The following is a 14,924-nucleotide window of genomic DNA, read 5'->3' as shown; positions in this document are numbered from 1 at the left end:
TCGTTGATCCACCGTTGTTGGCATTATTTTCTCTTCAGTTCCTTTTTTTGTTTCTTTTGGGCTTGCGTGTGCTGTGGCCCCAGCATTTGTATCGTGTGGTCGTTGCTTTATAATATAAAGCGGGGGGCAACCCTTTTTCGGTAATGCCATGTCTCTGCTATGCTCAACCCATGCTCTTCCTATGAGAGGCGTTCTTGGCCGGCATGGTCGAGTCGTCGCCGTGGAAACCAACTTGGGATCCAGCTCCGTTTCTAACCACGGGAGAATCAAGGCGCAACTGTTCCTTTCCGTGAAAATTTGTTCCTTGAGCTCATCCACCAGATTCCCAAAGTATCAGTCTTCGTTGGGCAACCAACATTGATCTGTAGGTCATCGAAGCATCTACGCCAGGTCCCCCGTGACACGATGCACTCAAGAACAATGTAGTCCACTGTATCCTCACCTTGGAGACAAAGGAAGGTTGCGCTTGCACGCCCAAGTTTGATGTCGCAGCCCTTCTGTCACAAGTCCAGAGCCTGTATTGTAAGGTATAGGTTACAAAAAGGGCAGCAGGAAAACCAACACTGCCTTCCAAATTTCAGACCTTGTCAAGACTCTGCTTCTGTAGGGTGCTCAGGCACTTCGGCGCATATAACACTCTACTTTGCAAGGTGAGACAAGAAACCAGCCTTTACACATAACACTCTACTCTGCCTGGCAGGACACCACATAGAAATTGTTTCATGATTGTGAATCTGTAACTAGTACATTACAGTTTACATACACATGTTGGAGCCACAGCTCGCACGCAGAAACAGACTAGAACTTATAATCAACAATATATTAGAGGTTATTAAAAACAACTTAAACATGTGATGACCAAAGGCAAATGACTTTGAATTCTGCAGTTGGCTGAAGAAATGTAGTAAAAAGATTCATGCATTGGATTTTTCATTAGGTGGTGAGAGGACACTCATCTGATGGAACACATATAGCATGGACAAGAGAAAGCCTAGGTCTGTAGCCAGTATTTCCTGTGACATTCCTCGAATCTATCCGACTGTCAGCGAGAAATCAAAAGGTGCAGATAGACACATAACTTGAAGCATATATATAATACTAGTAGAAACCAATGTATCTTCGAGATAAATTCCAGCCTCTGACCCTGCCACCTCAGGTCATGGATTAATGTTAGTTCTCTGCCAAGTACTTACGAATATCATATCGGTTACACTCTCTTTTTACCAAAATGCATCAGTGCAGCAAAGAATCAGAAGAACTGTACAAGCACTTGATTACCAGAGAAAACCCAATCGCTGAGACCAATAGATGCATAAATTTGTTTCTGCAAATGGTAAGAGGAAAACTTCATCCAAGTACCATGAACAAGCATAAAACATAAGACACGGTACAAGAAGTCTGAATGCTCCACACAACCGATTAGAAAGCAGCATGTCAGGACAAAATGCAGTTCTAAACATCATCATGTGCATTGTACTCTTGAGAAAGGGAGTACATAGCAGAGTACAGGATTATAAACTGAAGTTTTGCAAGAGTTTCCGTGATAGATTTACTCCAGATGAAGAACCTGTTGGAATTAAACACGACAAGACGTGTCCGTGTCCGGCAGTGCGTGCACGTATGTGTCCGTGTTGGTTTTCCTATCCTTCACCGAGTAGGATAAGATTAGTTGGCAGGTTAGCTAGCTAATATAAATACTCATGTACCGTGGCAATCCACATCGATTCTTTTGTGCCGTGCTGTGTACGTGAGCTAGCTTAGATCAAGTTGAGTGATTACAGCTAGAAGTGCTCGTGCGTACTACTAGTATACGTAAAGGCAAGGATCGATCAGGAACTAGCTAGTTGAGGCTAGCTTGTACTGCGGTGCAACTCGGCGTAAAGCACTTCGTCGAGTTTGTCAGTGTTGGTTCGCTTCGTCGTCGTTCGTCGTCGGTCGTTGCCGTCACCGGAAAGTACTCGGTGTCGGGTCTGGGCCAACAGAACTCATTGCAACAACAACACAAATAATTTAACTCACCCCTGATCGCAGAAACGAGTTCAAAATATTCAGCAAAAGACGTCATGATTGCAGTCCAGAAAAATAGTAAAGTCTTACATGTATCAGGATATTTGAACAACACATAAGTCTTGCATATACCGCAATAATTATACAAGAATGATGTCATAAATTTCAGAACAACTAACATCTTCATCTTTATTTATAGGTATAAACAAGGCACACGATAAAAACATATGGTGCTGAAGATCTTCCTCACTCTGGTTAATTAATAGTCCAGAGCTCCGTTCAATGGGTTGCAGCATAGACATTGACCCCTTCAGAGGAAAAATAATGCTTATTCTGTAGCTGTGTTCTTTGCGAAGCTTGCCCACTTCACAAGCACAAATACATAGACTTGATCGTACGCCTCGTCAAAGAACCGGAAGAAAGAAATTCTCCATGTCCTCTTGAACAACAGTGCACAAAACACCACCCAAAGCCCCACCATAAGTCCCAGCACGAGACCAAAATGAAAGGTCAGTGGATCAAACTGTTGCTTACTGCTTTCAAGATCGCCATGGATGATGGAAGAATCATTTCCTGGACAATTCTTTTTGAGAGGAGGCCCACAGAGTCCACTGTTGCCGATGTACATAATTGACGGGTTGTCCGAATTGAGGGTGTCAAGTTGGCGGCCAGAGGGTATCCTTCCAGATAAATTGTTGCAAGACAAGTTCAAGGCCTCCAACAATGTCAGATTTGACAAGCTCAACGGGATTTCACCAGAGAGCTTGTTCTCAGAGAAGTCGAGAGATACCAGTGACTGCATGGCCCCAATCATGTTTGGAATTGGTCCACTCAATTTGTTTGATGATAAATTCAAGTTCATCAGTGCAGCAAGGGAAGTGATGTCTGTAGGGATTTCACCGGTCAAAGAGTTACCTGATAAATCAATGCTCACAAAATATGCAAGTGTAGGAACTCTACCGGTAAATAAGATACCAGAGAGGTTAATATATTTCAAATTCTCCATGGACCCCAAGAACTGAGGAATATGACCAGTTGGCCCTAGCAAACAGTTCATGCTAAGATCCATATGCTCTAGATGCTTCAAGGAAAGCAGAGAGGAACTTATCTCGCCGAACAATGACTTAGCATAAGCGCACCAATCATAGTAATCGCCGTCATCAGGGTTCAGAACTGTACTGCGACGAAGGTGTAGCTTGATGACATGGCCTGTTTGGTTGCTGCAACCGACGCCCCTCCAGCGGCAGCAATCCTGCCCGTGCCACGAGGTGAGGGCATGCGCACCGTCAGTTGTGATGCCCTTCTTGAAGGAGAGCAAGGCGGCCCTCTCGGCTGGGATGCAGCCGCCACCATGGGCATGCACAAGCTGGGGTTGGAGTGCTAGTGCATGCACCACTTGTGAAAAAGAAGCGATGCATATGATGATGAGGTTGGTTGTGGAACTGGAGACTGGTTGTGCGATGCATGATGGAAGAACAAGGGCTGGGTAGCTGGGGAAGCATCAAACGCACCCAGAGACTGGTTATGCTACAGGCTGAGTGTTACTAGTATTTAGCTACGTAGCAGAGCCATACTACCAGAGATGTTTGGCCATACCACGGAGTAAACGGTCAAACTCCCGGTCCTTCAGGATTTCAAGGAGGCCCATTCAATCAAGTCTGGTTCATACAACTCTGTGGCCAGCTATGATGGAAGTTACCAGCCACTAGACTAGTAGCCTGCCTGCAACGACACGGTACTGTCAAAGTCATCACTCAGTTCTGCTGGATGTGGACGGTGCAATCTGGATTGAGGCACGCTTAAACATTCCAGCAGGCTGAAACCCTCTAGAGTTTTCAGACTTCGAACAAACATATGACAATGCGGTCCTCGCGTCGTGTCGCGTCGGCAGACTACCGGAGTTGCAGGGGCGAACTGCTCCATACAACGTCCAACATCCGTCCTGCCTGGACTGAAACTTCAGAAAAAATAAGAACAACACCGCTATGTTTTTGGCACTAATGACAGACAAAACAAACTAGTCCAGTAGTACTTGACCATCCTGAATGCACTCTGAAATTTTGACGCTACTACTAATGCTCAATGCATCGGTATATTTCTGGATTCAGGGTGAGCAAGATCTCCAGCCTATCCGCGACAAGCTCCCTGTTTGGCTGGAGACCGCCGCTGAGGGCATAGATGCCAACTGTCAAGGGGGAATTCAGTCACTCATGTTGCTCACCATGTTTTTGCTTCTTTTGCCTTCTCTTTTCGGTTGCTTTTGGCTTGGCTAGCTTAGTTTTTTTTCTTTGCCTTCCTCTGGTTTGCCAGGGTTCTTTTTCAGTATGTGCGGACTATGTTTTAAAAATAGTTTTCATTTCAAATAGAAGCAACATTGAAATTTAATTGAAAAAATAGAAGTAGATTTAATTGGAAAGGGATATTAGTAATTAGTATCGACCAGAAAAGTATGCACCATTAATAATGGCAATAATTGTGAAGATAGAAAGCGAAAGATCAGCATTACTTGGTCTCAGACAGAAAAAAAAAGCAAAAGGAAAAGGGCGATCCATCTTCTGGAACAAAAGTTTCATAAGACTATTTTTGTAATTATGAAAATAAGCGATAGTTTGTTCAGGGACCCTGGAAGGTCTCTCTGAATTAAAACTGAAGCAATATTCCTATAAGTGCTTCATTCTTCGATGCAGTACGTTGTCACAGAGGAAACCCGTTCAATCAAGTCTTGTTCATACGATTTTGTGGCCAGACTATGATGGGAGTCACTAGGCATAGGACTAGTTACCTGCCTGTGATGACACGGTAATGTCGAAGTCACTCAGTTATAAACATTCCAGCATAGTACTACACCAGATTCTTTTTCTACAACGTCGCTGAAACTTTGTACTAGAGTTTTCAACTTCAGAAAACAACATATGACAGGAAACGTAAGAGATTGAAAAGAGCATATGAAGCAGCACAAAACAACATACCTTGTAGCATAAGGTGGACTATGATCCTCCAAAATCGATTTAGCAGATAGAGGCCAAAAGAACAGGCTCCAGCGCACAGATGGTTCGTACGATCCTCTATCAATTGACATCGTCCATCCTAATTTACTGCACATGGTCTAGGACTGGACCGATCCCTCGACATCGTCTATGGAGCAACTGCCAGTCTCTGCCCGAGTTTAGGTGTCGGTTTGGTTGATGGTCACCGAGTCTCCGTCGTCCTCCCTTTCACGGCGGGTGGACTCAGCTGGGAAGATGATTCTCGCACGACCTGGCGCAGGCAAATCAACGAACAGGTGGTGAGCAGAGTAGGGGACACACACACACACACACACACACACACACACATGCCTTGCCTTGTATACAGGGGCATGGCCCAGATTATTACAACCCAAATAATCCTACCATTGGTGGAGCAAAACAAGGTTAACAAGGCGGCCGTCGGTAGGGGAGGCGACGTTGGTGAATGGGCGGGGCGATGGGGAGAAGGAGCAGGGCATCAGGACGGCGGGCGGCATCCAACGTCCCCTTTAGTATCCTATATACAATGGCTAGGTGGAATGAAACTTCAGAGAAAGTTAACAGAATGGAGCTGATACGCACTAAACGAGGCTGGAAAAACAAGCAAGGAAGCGTGCTCCTCGCAGTATGGAAGGCTCAGACACGACTGAGCAACACGGACGACGGATGAAACAACCGCAGCTACTTAACCAGACCGAGTGAACTCCGGAAATTTGACGCTAAAAACTCTGACCAAGCCTCACTGACTCTGTGCAATGAAGAAACTAGTAGTACTGTACTCCCTCTGTAAACTACAGTAATATAAGAGCGTTTAGATCACTAAAGTAGTGATCTAAACACTTTTATATTAGTTTACAGAGGGAGTAGCTTTTTTCTGCACAAAACAACTGAAAAAACGTACTACTACTTACCACAAGGGCTCCAGGCATGTATTCCTGAATTCATGCTGACCAGAATATATCTTCAGCCAATAGCAGGCCGGCGACGAGGAGGCGACACGACAACTATGTGTCACGTTCCAACACGGGCGCGTGAAGATTGTACACCTTGGATTTGTACTCTTCAGAAAGTAAGGGAGTAGTACACCACAGACTCACATGTAGTACAAGACTATAAACTGAAGTTTTGCAGGAATATCCACGATTGATTTCCTCCAGATGACAAACCTATCATGCAACAAAGGGAACTAACTCACTGCGATTGCAGAAACAAGTTGATGTTCAGCGAAAGGCACTCATGATTACAATCCAGAATAATAGTAATGTACGAAAGATACTGATGATTACAATCCAGAATAATAGTAAAGTACTCCCTCCGTAAACTGATATAAGAGCGTTTGGATCACTACTTTAGTGATCCAAACGCTCTTATATTAGTTTACAGAGGGGGTATTACATTACATGTATTGGGATAGTTAAACAATACTAAGGTCTTGCATGCACGCACAGTACTTGAGTGTTAGACAATAGTAATGTCATAAATGTATGAGAAGAACTAAACATCTTCATCTTAATTTAGAGGTCTAAACAAGGCACACAATATAACAAATGTTGCTTCAGATCTTCCACACCCTGGTTAATGTTCCAGAGCTCTCCAATGGGTTGCAGCACACACACTGGCTCCTTCAGAACAATAATGCTTATTCTGCAGTTGTGTTCTTTGCAAACCTTGCCCACTTCACAACCACAAATACATAGACTTGATCATACGCCTCGTCAAAGAACGAGAAGAAAGCAATTCTCCATGTCCTCTTGAACAACAGTGCACAAAACACTATCCAGAGCCCCGACACAAGTCCCAGCACAAGACCAAAATGAAAGGTCAGTGGATCAAACTCTTGCTTGCTGCTTCCAAGATCACCATGGATAGAAGTCTCATTTCCTGAACAATTGTTGTCGAGAGGAGGCCCACAGAGTCCACTATTGCCGATGTACATAATTGACGGGTTGTCCGAATTGAGGGTGTCAAGTTGGCGGCCAGAGGGTATCCTTCCAGATAAATTGTTGTAGGACAGGTTCAAGGCTTCCAAAGATGTTAGATTTGACAAGCTTAATGGGATTCCACCTGAGAGCTTGTTCGCAGATAGGTCGAGAGATACCAATGACTGCATGGCCCCAATCATGTTTGGAATTTGTCCACTCAATTTGTTCGATGATAAATTCAGATTCATCAGTGCAGCAAGGGAAGTGATGTCTGTAGGGATTTCACCTGTCAAGCAGTTACTTGATAAATCAATGCTCACAAAATATACAAGTGTTGTACCATATAGAAGTTGTTGTCCTTTTGTAACTACTGACAATATTTCTCCGAGGTGACCAGCCCCCATATCGATCGGGCCGTCAACCTCTGTGGCTCCAATATACCCATCATCCGTATCCATGAATTCCTTTTGTACGTTTGTCATAATTGTTAGGTTTGATAGGTGCCAAGGTATTACACCTGAGAAATTGTTGCATGATAGATCCAAGTATTGAAGGGACCTAGGTCTTGTTATGTCAGCCGGAATATTATCAGAAAACGCATTGTGACCCAGAAGCACAAAACGTAATCTCCCCAGATCTCCTATCCATGTAGGCAAGCTTCCAGACAACTTGTTCCATGCAAGATCTAAGAACACCATATCTGTCTTATTCTGCAAAAATAGTGGGAATTTTCCTGATAAACTGTTGTTACTGAGGAGAAGAAATTGTATTTTTTGGATGTCAAAACATTGAGGAATTTCACCCTCTAATAAGTTGTTCGACAAATCCAGATACAACAGCTGTTGCAATTTGCAAATAGATTCTGGAATGTGCCCATCAAGTCGATTTGAATAGATAATCAACATCTGAAGTCGGGAGGCTTCAAAATTTGATGGTATTACTCCTGAAAAGTTATTGTTGGAGATGTCAAACAGAGTGATATTTGTCAGCAACGAAGGTATTGAGCAGGTGAGCCGGTTTGAACTTAGGTAGAATTCTTCCAAAGCCATGCCATCCAAATGGGCCGGCAAGCGACCACTTATTTGATTGTTGGATATGTTGAGATATGTTGCCCGTGAAAATTTATACCAAAACCAATCTGGAAACTTGTCCTCTAAACCGGTGCTCGAAATGTCGAGTGAATCAACTCCCTGCAGCTGCTGAAGCCAAGCTGGAAAGAGAGGACCGATTTGGCATGATGCAAAATCTGCACCTTGTAGCTTAAAGGGAGAATGCCAATCTGAATCCAGTACAATCTTCAAATTATTGGAAGACAAGTCTATGATCTTTAAACTTTTTAGGTCTGCAATGTGTTCTTCTGTGATCACACCACTAAGGTTGTTGTTGCTCAGGTACAGATAAGAAAGATTCTTCAAAGAACCTAATTCAGTAGGTACACTTCCATTGAGATGATTACTGGAGAGGCCTAGTAAGGTTAAGCTAGTTGAATGCATAACCTCTGGTGGTATAGGTCCAGTAATTTTGTTCTCTGCAAGATTAAGGTAAGCCAAACGCTTCAATTTTCCAAGCTCGGCTGGTATAATTCCAGTCAAGTTGTTGCAGCTTGTGTCCAAATAAGTCAGAGCAGTAAGGTCACCAATTTCAATTGGAATATTACCGTTGAGTAGATTCAAGTTGAGATCAAGAAAGGTTAAAGTCCCGGTGCTTCAGGGTTTCAAGGAGGCCCACTGAATCAAGTCGATCTGGTCCATACAATTGTGTGGCCAGGCGAGTGAATTGCAGAAAACATCGACAATGAAGGATAGGGTTGCAGAAACCACAATTCTACAGTTTTGTGCGAAAAACCACTAATTGAGCCTAATTTTTTGCAAAAAATACTAGTTATCGGCTTTGGCCCTTTCAACATCAAATGGATCAAAGCCGCCAACTAGTGTTTTTTGCAAAAAATTAGGCTCAGAATTAGTGTTTTTTGGCACAAAACTGTAGAATTGTGATTTCTGCAACCCTAGCCTTCAATGTCGATGTTTTTCGCAATTCACTCTGGCCAGGCTGATGGGAGTTGCCAGCCACTGGACTAGACGACTAGTAGCCTGCCTGTAACGATAGGGTACTGTCAAAGTCATCATCACTCAGCTCTGCTTAACCATTCCAGCCATCTGAAACTCTCTAGACTTTTCAACTTCGAACTACATCTGACAGGCGGCCCTCGTGTGGCGTCGCGTCGGCTTACCATCCACCGTCCAACAGCATCCAACGTCCCTCTTTGCCTGGACTGGAAGTTCAGAGGAAAAGAGAAGGACGACGCTATGATTTTCAGCACTTAACATTCTGCTCTAGTGCTTAACCTTCCTGAATGCACTCTGAAAGGAAACTTCAGAGGAAAAGAGAACAGACAGATGAAACAAACTATTCTGTGGCACTTAACCGTCCTCAGTGCACTCTGAAATTTTGATGCTAAAAACCCTGACGAAGTCTCCAGCATTCCTCAACAGCTCAATGCAACGAACAAACACGTGTAGAATTTTTCCAAACGAGGCAACTTAAGAAAGGATGTATTTATGGATTCATGGTGGCCAATAGAAGGTCAGCGACAAGCTCCCTGTTTTGCTGGAGACCGCCGCTGAGGACATAGATGCCAACTGCCATGGTGGAATTCAGTCGCTCATGTTGCTCACCTCATGCAACATGAGGCAATCGCTTCCCGGACGCCGGCGGCGGCCGCGCCGGCATTGCCGGCTGGGGATCCGATAGCGATCTCTGAGGTGCGGGCGCACCGTTTGAATTGCCTCCTGGGCCGCGAGCTGGGTGTGCGAGGGGTTGGGCCGGTTCTGAGTGAGCCGGGCCAGGGTGTAGATGGGCCGGGGTTAGCTGGGTATGTGGCCCAGTCTAACCCGATCCCTATACCGACTCGCTGTGTCGCCCCATGCACGATCGGTCCTCGTGTGGTTCTGCCGTCATCTCGGGCTAGGGTTCTTCGACGCAGCCGGCCAGGGTTTCGTGAACATGGTGTTGTGCGTGCTAGGCGTATCCCTCCCCTCGTGGTCATGGCTGGCCGAGGGGCTGCTGCGTCGTCTGGGAAAAGTCCCGCGGCGGGTGGTGCTGGCCGCGGTGGGATCGCGCCGCCGCCGGGAGCTGGACGCGGTGGGAACGGTCCGCTGCCGGGAACTGGCCGCGGTGGGACTGCCCCGCTGCCGGGCACAGGTGCCGGCCGGGCTGCCCCGGAGTTGACCGGCCCTAGGCCGCATGCGGGTGGCGGGGCGCCGCATGGCGCGGTTGGGCGCGGTGGTGGTATCCCGGGCGCTCGGCCTCCGGTGCCGGTTGTGGTGCCGCAGCCGGCGGCGGCTCGGGGTGGAGTGAACGTCGCTCCTCGTCCACCGGTGCCGAACTCGGCCGCGATTGCTGCTGTGGGCAGGGGTCGTATGGCGCATGGACCGAGGCCGCCGCCCCCGGCGATCAGCCTGCAGCCTCGACCGGCGGCGCCTCAGTACGGCGCGAGGCCGCCTCACTTTGTCGTCCGGCCGTCGCAGAATCGGGCTGCGCCGGTGCTGATGCAGGCACCGCCGCCGCAAACTTTGGCTGTTGGAAATGCTACGGGTGCGCCCCGGGGTCAATGGGGCGATGACGGTTATAATGCATATGGAGATGGTCAACATCGGGGCTCCTCGTCCACGGGTGGTGGTCGGGGATAAGCTTGGCAGAGTGATGGTTCGGCAGAGAGGCCTTTTATGGGTCCTACGGGTGGTTTCGTTGAGGGGGCGTCTGGCCCAGGATATCAACACCGGGGTGGTTTCCGCGGTCATCGTGGTGGTCGAGGCGGTCGAGGTGGCCGGTATTCATCCACGACAGCCTCCTCCGACCGTTGTTGTCGAGCAGACGGCCATTGGCGGGGCTACCAAGGAACTGGGGTTGTCCAGTCAGGCTATGAAGGTGGTGAAGGCACTCGCTGATGTTGAGGTACCTGGGAATGAGACCATGGGGTCTGTGTCTGTGGAGGCGTCAGACAAGGCTGATTCGGATAGGGCGTCCAAGTGGGCGCGCAAGAAGGAAAAAAAATGTTATGCTATCGTTGTGGCGAGAAGGGTCATTTTATTGCTGAGTGTGTGTGGTGGAATTATGTGATACTTGTGGCAAAGCGGCACATGACTCAGGGGTTTGTCCGCTTTTGCGGGATCAGGCACCGTCTCTTATGATGTATGGAGTGTACTGTGCTGAACTCACGTTCTTTGAGTCTCTGAATGAGAGGGAGGTTCCTGATGAGGCTCAGAGCATGACCACTGGTATTGTCAAAGTGACCAGAGGAGAGGTCTGTGAGACCCAGATAGTGCAGCGGCTCCGGGAGTTAGCTCCAGGGGACTTCCATTGGGAGCTTGTCAGTCCCGAGGCAAAGTTGTTTAGGGTTGAGTTCCCTTTGGTGGAGGATTTGCAGAGACTTCTGAGTTTTGGGATGTGCAAAGTGTTGGGTACAGATGGTATCCTCGAGTTCCATGAGTGGAAGCTGGTTGAGCCCCAGGGTAAGCCTCTTACTCAGGCTTGGCTGCGTTTTTCCAGGGCTCCCTCGAAGCCTATGCAGGATACTAGGGTCATGGCTAGCTTGGGCATTATGGTGGGGAAAACTAAGCGAGTGGATATGGCTTTTACCAAAGCTCACGGGGTAGCTCGTCTACTGGTTAGTATTTTGGACATTGAGTTCATGCCCGATGTGGTCAAGTGGTCATATCGAGGCCAGATTTACAACCTAGTGATTGAGTTTGAGGATGAGAGCCTGTTTGCCAAAGCGGCTACCAGGACTGATGTTGATATGCACGAGGGAGATGACAGCGCGGGAGCTAAGGAGACACCGGTCGATGATCCTGGACGAGAGTTGTCCAAGGGACCGGGGTCCGTTTCTCAGACGACCGGTGATGGGACGGTTCCACCCTCCTCGGTGCCTACGACTTCTCTGAGATTTGGGTCTGTCGAGCCTGCCTCTGCACCTCCGTGGAGTGAGCGGGTAGAGTCTGTCGAGGTTTTTGAGCACATGTTACCTGCTTTGGATTTTGAGGATGCTGTGAGTCCCGTCCTTGGGGCTTTGTTGATCTTGGTCAAGGGAGAGGAGGAGGAGGCTCCTTCCCATGTTGTTGATTCTTCTCAGATCGAGGGTCCGGCGGTGGAGGTCTTTCCCTCGGGAGGGGGATCCGGGGCTGGTGGTCTCGGTTCCCTCTTCTTCTGTCGCGATGACGGAGCTGCAGGTGGTAGTTCTGATTTATGAAGAGGGCTCGGGGCAGGTGGCCTCGGCGCCCTCTTCTCCTATCGCGGTGGACAAGGACTCGGTGATGGAGGCTTTATCTTCGGGAGGGGGTCCGGGGCAGGTGGCCTCGGCACCCTCTTCTCCTCTCGCGAGGCCGGAGCTGCAGGCGGCAGTTCCGCATTTTGGAGGGGCTCGGGGCAGGTGGCCTCGGGGCCCTCTTCTCCTGCAGGTGGCCCATGCTCCCCCCTCCACCGGCTTGGAGCCATCTCTCTGCCGTTGGGCGCCAGCGTCGGCAGTGCCATTGAGAGCCCCACCGTTTTTCGATGGGCCAGCTGGTTCGTCGATGGAGGCTGACCGGCTGCATGTTCGGGGTGAGGCAGGAGGCCCCGCCCCAGGCAGGATCACTCGGGAGGAGGTGATTGCGTTCGGCGGGATTCCAGACCCAATTTCTGAGGGGCGACGGTTGAGCTGCCATCTCCAGGACCATCCGGAGGTTGACGACATACAGCAGTGGTGCGCCATGAGGGCGGCCAAGCTTCATGACGTTGAGGTCACTACTGGTATGTTGGTTAATACCTCTAATTCTATCTTGCATTTTACTAATGATGAGATTGTTAATAATGCAAACCATTTAGGAATTTCACTAGGTAGTAATGATAGTGAAATTTCAAATTCCGTTAATGATATCCTGGATTTAGAGGCAGAGCGGGCTTTAGAGATGATTCGTAATTTAGCAGCGGTTAAACCCATGAATGATTCCGATATTGATGCTTTGGGGTCAGGGTGCTTGATAATTTTTGTGCGGATCTTGCTACTACCCTCCCTGATCCTGAGGAGGAGGATGAGAGTTTTGAGAATATTGTAGTAAGACCTCCTGAGCCTGGTTGTGAGGACCGGTTGGAGAGTGAGGCTATTCCTAAACACAAATGGAAGCGGAAGACCTACTCGACTTCCGTAGTGCGTAGGAGTGCTAGGATCCGCACGGCTAAAAAATTCCATGACGAGATAAGAAAGGAATCTTTTGGAATAGCAGAGGTCTCAAAGAGTTGGCTAAAAGAAGGTTTCTTGCAGAGGCGTCTATCAAGTATAGGTTGGACTTTATTGCATTGTCGGAAACTGGTAGAGATAATTTTTCGCCACAATTTCTCAATACTTTATCGGGTGGTATTGATTTTGACTGGCATTGTCTGCCACCGCGAGGAAGATCGGGTGGGATCTTACTCGGAGTTAGATGCGATTCACTCGAAGTCCGAAGTGTGGTCATGGGAGATTTTGCCGTTAAGTTTAGGGTGCGGTCGAAGGCTGATGGGTTTAATTGGGCTCTGGTGGCGGTATATGGTGCCGCACAGCCCGAACTCAAACCTGCTGTCTTGGCTGATCTAGTTAGGATTTGTGGCTCTGAGCAGCTTCCAATCCTGATGGGGGGGTGATTTTAACATCATTAGAAGGCGTGATGAGAAGAATAATGATAACTTTGACGGCAGATGGTCGTTCATGTTTAACACTATCATTGAAAGCTTGGATCTGAGAGAGATAGAGCTTTCGGGAAGAAAGTTCACCTGGGCTAACGCGATGCCAAACCCAACGTTTGAAAAGTTGGACCGTGTACTGGCTAGTGTCGAATGGCAACAGAAATTTCCCTTTGTAACAGTTCAGGCACTTTCTCGTGGTATTTCTGACCACACGCCTTTATTTCTTGACTCTGGTGAGGCCACCCACCTGGGAAACAAAATTTTATTTTCGTTCGAGCTCACTTGCTCTGAAAGAGAAGGCTTCTTTGATCTCGTAGCGAGAGAGTGGGCTAAGGATGTAGGAGGTAGGACTGCGCTTGAGCGTTGGCAGAATAAGATTAGGCACCTAAGAAGTTTCCTACGTGGGTGGGGTAAGCATCTTAGCGGGATTTATAAGGTCGAAAAGAAACGGCTCCTTACCCTTATTCAGTCCCTAGATGTAAAAGCAGAAACCACGATTCTGCCAGCCTCCGAGCTTCATGCCAAGCTTGATCCAGAGATGAGGCTAAAAGAGCTTCTTCGTGAAGAAGAATTAAAGTGGGCACTAGGGGCCAAGGTCCGAAGAGTAGTCCAGGGGGACGTGAACACTCAATTCTTCCACATGATAGCCAATGGCAAACACAGGAAGAAGAGGATCTTTCAGCTTGAACAAGATGAAGAAACGATTCTTGGTCAGGAGAACCTAAAATTATATATTACTGAGTATTACAAGCAGTTGTTTGGGCCTCCAGAGGATAACTGTGTGTCTCTGGATGAGTCTAGGATTGAGGATGTGCCTCAACTTACTGCTGTTGAGAATAATATTTTAGCTGCTCCATTTTCTGAGAAAGGGGTGTTTGAGGCCATATCGCAGATGAAAAATAATAAGGCTCCCGGCCCGGATGGATTCCCGGCTGAGTTTTATAAGAAGTGCTGGCATATTATTAAAGGGGATCTGTTGCCGTTGTTCCATGATTTATTCTTTGGACAGCTTCAGCTTTTTCAACTGCATTTTGGAACGATAACCCTGCTTCCTAAGAAAACAGAGGCTATGAGAATCTAGCAATTCAGGCCCATCTGTCTTCTTAATGTTAGTTTCAAAAAATTTACCAAGGTCGGGACGATTAGGTTCACACAGATTGCACATGCTATGGTGCAGCCTACTCAAACTGCTTTCAAGCCGGACAGGAACACCCTCGAAGGGGTTGTGGTCCTTCATGAAACGCTCCATGAGATTCACACGAAAAAACTAGATGGAGTTGTTTTCAAG

At 47.5% G+C, this 14,924-nt stretch overlaps 1 protein-coding gene and 1 pseudogene across 1 annotated transcript; both read right to left on the bottom strand.

The window, feature by feature from the left end:
* Window positions 1–2,111: 2,111 nt before the first annotated feature.
* Window positions 2,112–3,822, bottom strand: LOC123110163 (receptor-like protein EIX2). The gene has a single exon (XM_044530629.1). The coding sequence runs from the start codon at window positions 3,074–3,076 to the stop codon at window positions 2,336–2,338; it is 741 nt and encodes a 246-aa protein (XP_044386564.1). The 5' UTR covers window positions 3,077–3,822; the 3' UTR covers window positions 2,112–2,335.
* A 2,870-nt stretch (window positions 3,823–6,692) lies between these two features.
* LOC123114566 (receptor-like protein EIX2) lies at window positions 6,693–7,341 on the bottom strand (annotated as a pseudogene).
* Window positions 7,342–14,924: the final 7,583 nt, after the last annotated feature.

The sequence above is a fragment of the Triticum aestivum genome, chromosome 5B (genome assembly GCF_018294505.1).
Source record: "Triticum aestivum cultivar Chinese Spring chromosome 5B, IWGSC CS RefSeq v2.1, whole genome shotgun sequence".
Classification (NCBI taxonomy): Eukaryota; Viridiplantae; Streptophyta; class Magnoliopsida; order Poales; family Poaceae; genus Triticum; species Triticum aestivum.
Note: the sequence above shows the minus strand (reverse complement) of the source record. Positions and strands in the feature narration are given on the sequence as shown.

Coding starts and splice junctions, on each gene's coding strand:
- LOC123110163 (XM_044530629.1), bottom strand. CDS start 3,076: ATGGATCTTAGCATGAACTGTTTGCTAGGGCCAACTGGTCATATTCCT.